Source organism: Zeugodacus cucurbitae, chromosome 5, assembly GCF_028554725.1.
Source record: "Zeugodacus cucurbitae isolate PBARC_wt_2022May chromosome 5, idZeuCucr1.2, whole genome shotgun sequence".
Taxonomy (NCBI): domain Eukaryota; kingdom Metazoa; phylum Arthropoda; class Insecta; order Diptera; family Tephritidae; genus Zeugodacus; species Zeugodacus cucurbitae.
The window spans coordinates 9,241,401-9,243,726 of record NC_071670.1 but is presented as its reverse complement, the minus strand read 5'-3'; the positions used below and the strand labels follow the sequence as shown (position 1 = coordinate 9,243,726).

The 2,326-nt window shown below is 39.9% G+C and overlaps 1 protein-coding gene across 1 annotated transcript; it reads left to right on the top strand.

Annotated features, from left to right (window-relative positions):
* The first annotated feature begins 224 nt into the window (after positions 1–224).
* Positions 225–1,657, top strand: LOC128922209 (Kruppel-like factor 1). Its single transcript, XM_054232001.1, has one exon. It carries the CDS (start codon positions 294–296, stop codon positions 1,560–1,562), a length of 1,269 nt encoding a protein of 422 aa, XP_054087976.1. The 5' UTR covers positions 225–293; the 3' UTR covers positions 1,563–1,657.
* Positions 1,658–2,326: the final 669 nt, after the last annotated feature.

Genomic DNA, 2,326 nt, shown 5'->3' with positions numbered 1-2,326 from the left:
ATTAAAATTAAAATTAAAATTAAAATTAAAATTAAAATTAAAATTAAAATTAAAATTAAAATTAAAATTAAAATTAAATGAAAATATATGAGTACATCTTAAATAAATAATTTTAAATAAGCAAATTATACAAAAAATAATTAGATTATTTTATATTTTTTATTTATAAAAATCTGGCAACTTTTTTCTTATAATATATGGTACTCAATTGCTGCAGACTTTGATACTGCGACTGCGCTTACGATCTACATTTATTCCATTGGCGATATTGATTGACCATCGAGTAGATAAAAATGCGCAAACAATTTGATTTTTTCATTTCGAATTGTCACTCAACGAATTGGATCGTCACAGCACAAGATCACGGCATTACAATTGCAACACTAAGTGTGGCAAGTGCTAACGCGGAAGCTCAAAAAACAGAGCTAATTCTAAAATACTACTCCACCGAAATGGATTTCTTTGCCGCTGGCGGTTTCCAACAACTATTCAGCGATTTAAATGACACGCAGCTGCATGAAAACTGGACGGATATCAGTGCTGAAGAGGAGAGTGAATCGCCGCTTTACAGTTACAATTGCTGCGCAGAGCAAACAAATGAAAGCAGCATGCGACTCTCCTGCACGAATGATCCTTACATACTTGCTGAGATGCCGAGTGAGAAAATGAGAGTGGAATTGCAAGTGGATTGGGAAGAAAGCATGGTGGAATTGAACAACAACACATATGAGGAGCAAACAACGAACACAGACTACACGGAAAGTGAAGGAAACAATGAGCAACATCTGCAGCTTTCGCTGGATCGACTGCTGAGCTCGCCACCTGAGGTCTCAATAAAGGACCCTGCACCCAATTCACCTACGGAGCCTACGAACTACCAAACATTAACTACTCAAAGTTACAGTGAACCAGAATATCAGAACGACAGTAGTCCCGTTAGCATAGATTCCACAATTGTGGTGGAGTTCGAGACGGCTGCCTTCATAACACGCGAAATGGCTGAGTGGGAGGAGAAGTTTCTGGATAACTATATTGAAATACCAGAGCTCATCGACTTTCTACCTGAGAAGACCCCACTTTGCACTGATACCTGCGATCATTTTCTACACGAAAGTTCGAAAAATCTAAAACTGCATCGCAAAGCGCGTACTACAAAACGCACGAATGAGTCCGGTTGTCAAGCTGAAGCCGCCGCCGCCGCCGGTTATCCATGCACTTTTGGCAATTGCGATAAGATTTACGCGAAACCTGCACACCTGAAAGCACATCTGCGGCGTCATATGGGTGAAAAGCCCTACACCTGTGATTGGCCTGCGTGTACGTGGAAGTTTTCACGTTCCGATGAGTTGGCACGCCATCGGCGTTCGCATTCGGGTGTGAAACCCTACAAGTGTAGTTATTGTATGGAATGTTTTGCACGCTCCGATCATCTAACGAAGCATCGCAAGGTGCACGAGCGGCGTCTGTTGGCGGCGAGTAAAGCTGGAAAGGCGATCGATGGTGTGCTGGCGCATAGCGTGTTGACGGTGCGACCGGGACGTAAGCGAAAGAATCAGTTATAACATGAGGGGAGGGTTGTGCAAACGGTGTTGTTGTTATTATTAAAAAAATATTATAGTTTAAGTGATTTTAATTGTTTGAATAAGTTGTGTTAAATATAAGTTTGAAAAGTTTAAGTTTTAAGTAAGTGTAATAGAATTGGTTTGTATTGTGTATTTAAGTGAACGGAAGGAACTTAATTGAATTAGAAGCTCCTGAGGTGTTAAAACTACTTCTCTCATGCTGTGTCAGTCCGGGTCTCAGTTACAGCTTGAGGATAGGGAAGAACCTATAGTTTAGGATGGATGCAAAATGGAATCTATATACTGTAGCTGAACAGAGTCTCGAGACGTTCTTTAACTAAAGTAGTGACCTGCGGATTACACCTCCGACACTCCGAAGAATCCTTTTTATCTCTTCTATTTCGCCATCACGATCAATAGAGATTTATCGTAGTGAATTTAAAACATAAATCGGTAGGTGCTAGCGGTATTTGAGTGGGTTTGCGGAAATCGACTATTTTTTATTCAACTTGGCATGAGCTGATACAACTCTTATGTTTCTTCCAAGACACGGTCGTGGTCATTGAGATTATTCAGATGAAATGGAATAATGCTCAATTGGGTTTGGTCAGTGTCTCTGTCGACATAGCAATGATCAAAATCCAGTTTGGGCTTTGAAATGATCACCCTTAAATGAAAGGCGTAAGCTTACTTCTCAAAGGTCTTGCTATTTATGATTTAATATGAGAAATGAAGAACCTATTTCGTGGAGTTTGATATTAATG

What these genes read in the sequence shown, in the direction of transcription:
- LOC128922209 (XM_054232001.1), top strand. Translation starts at nt 294, where the DNA reads ATGCGCAAACAATTTGATTTTTTCATTTCGAATTGTCACTCAACGAAT.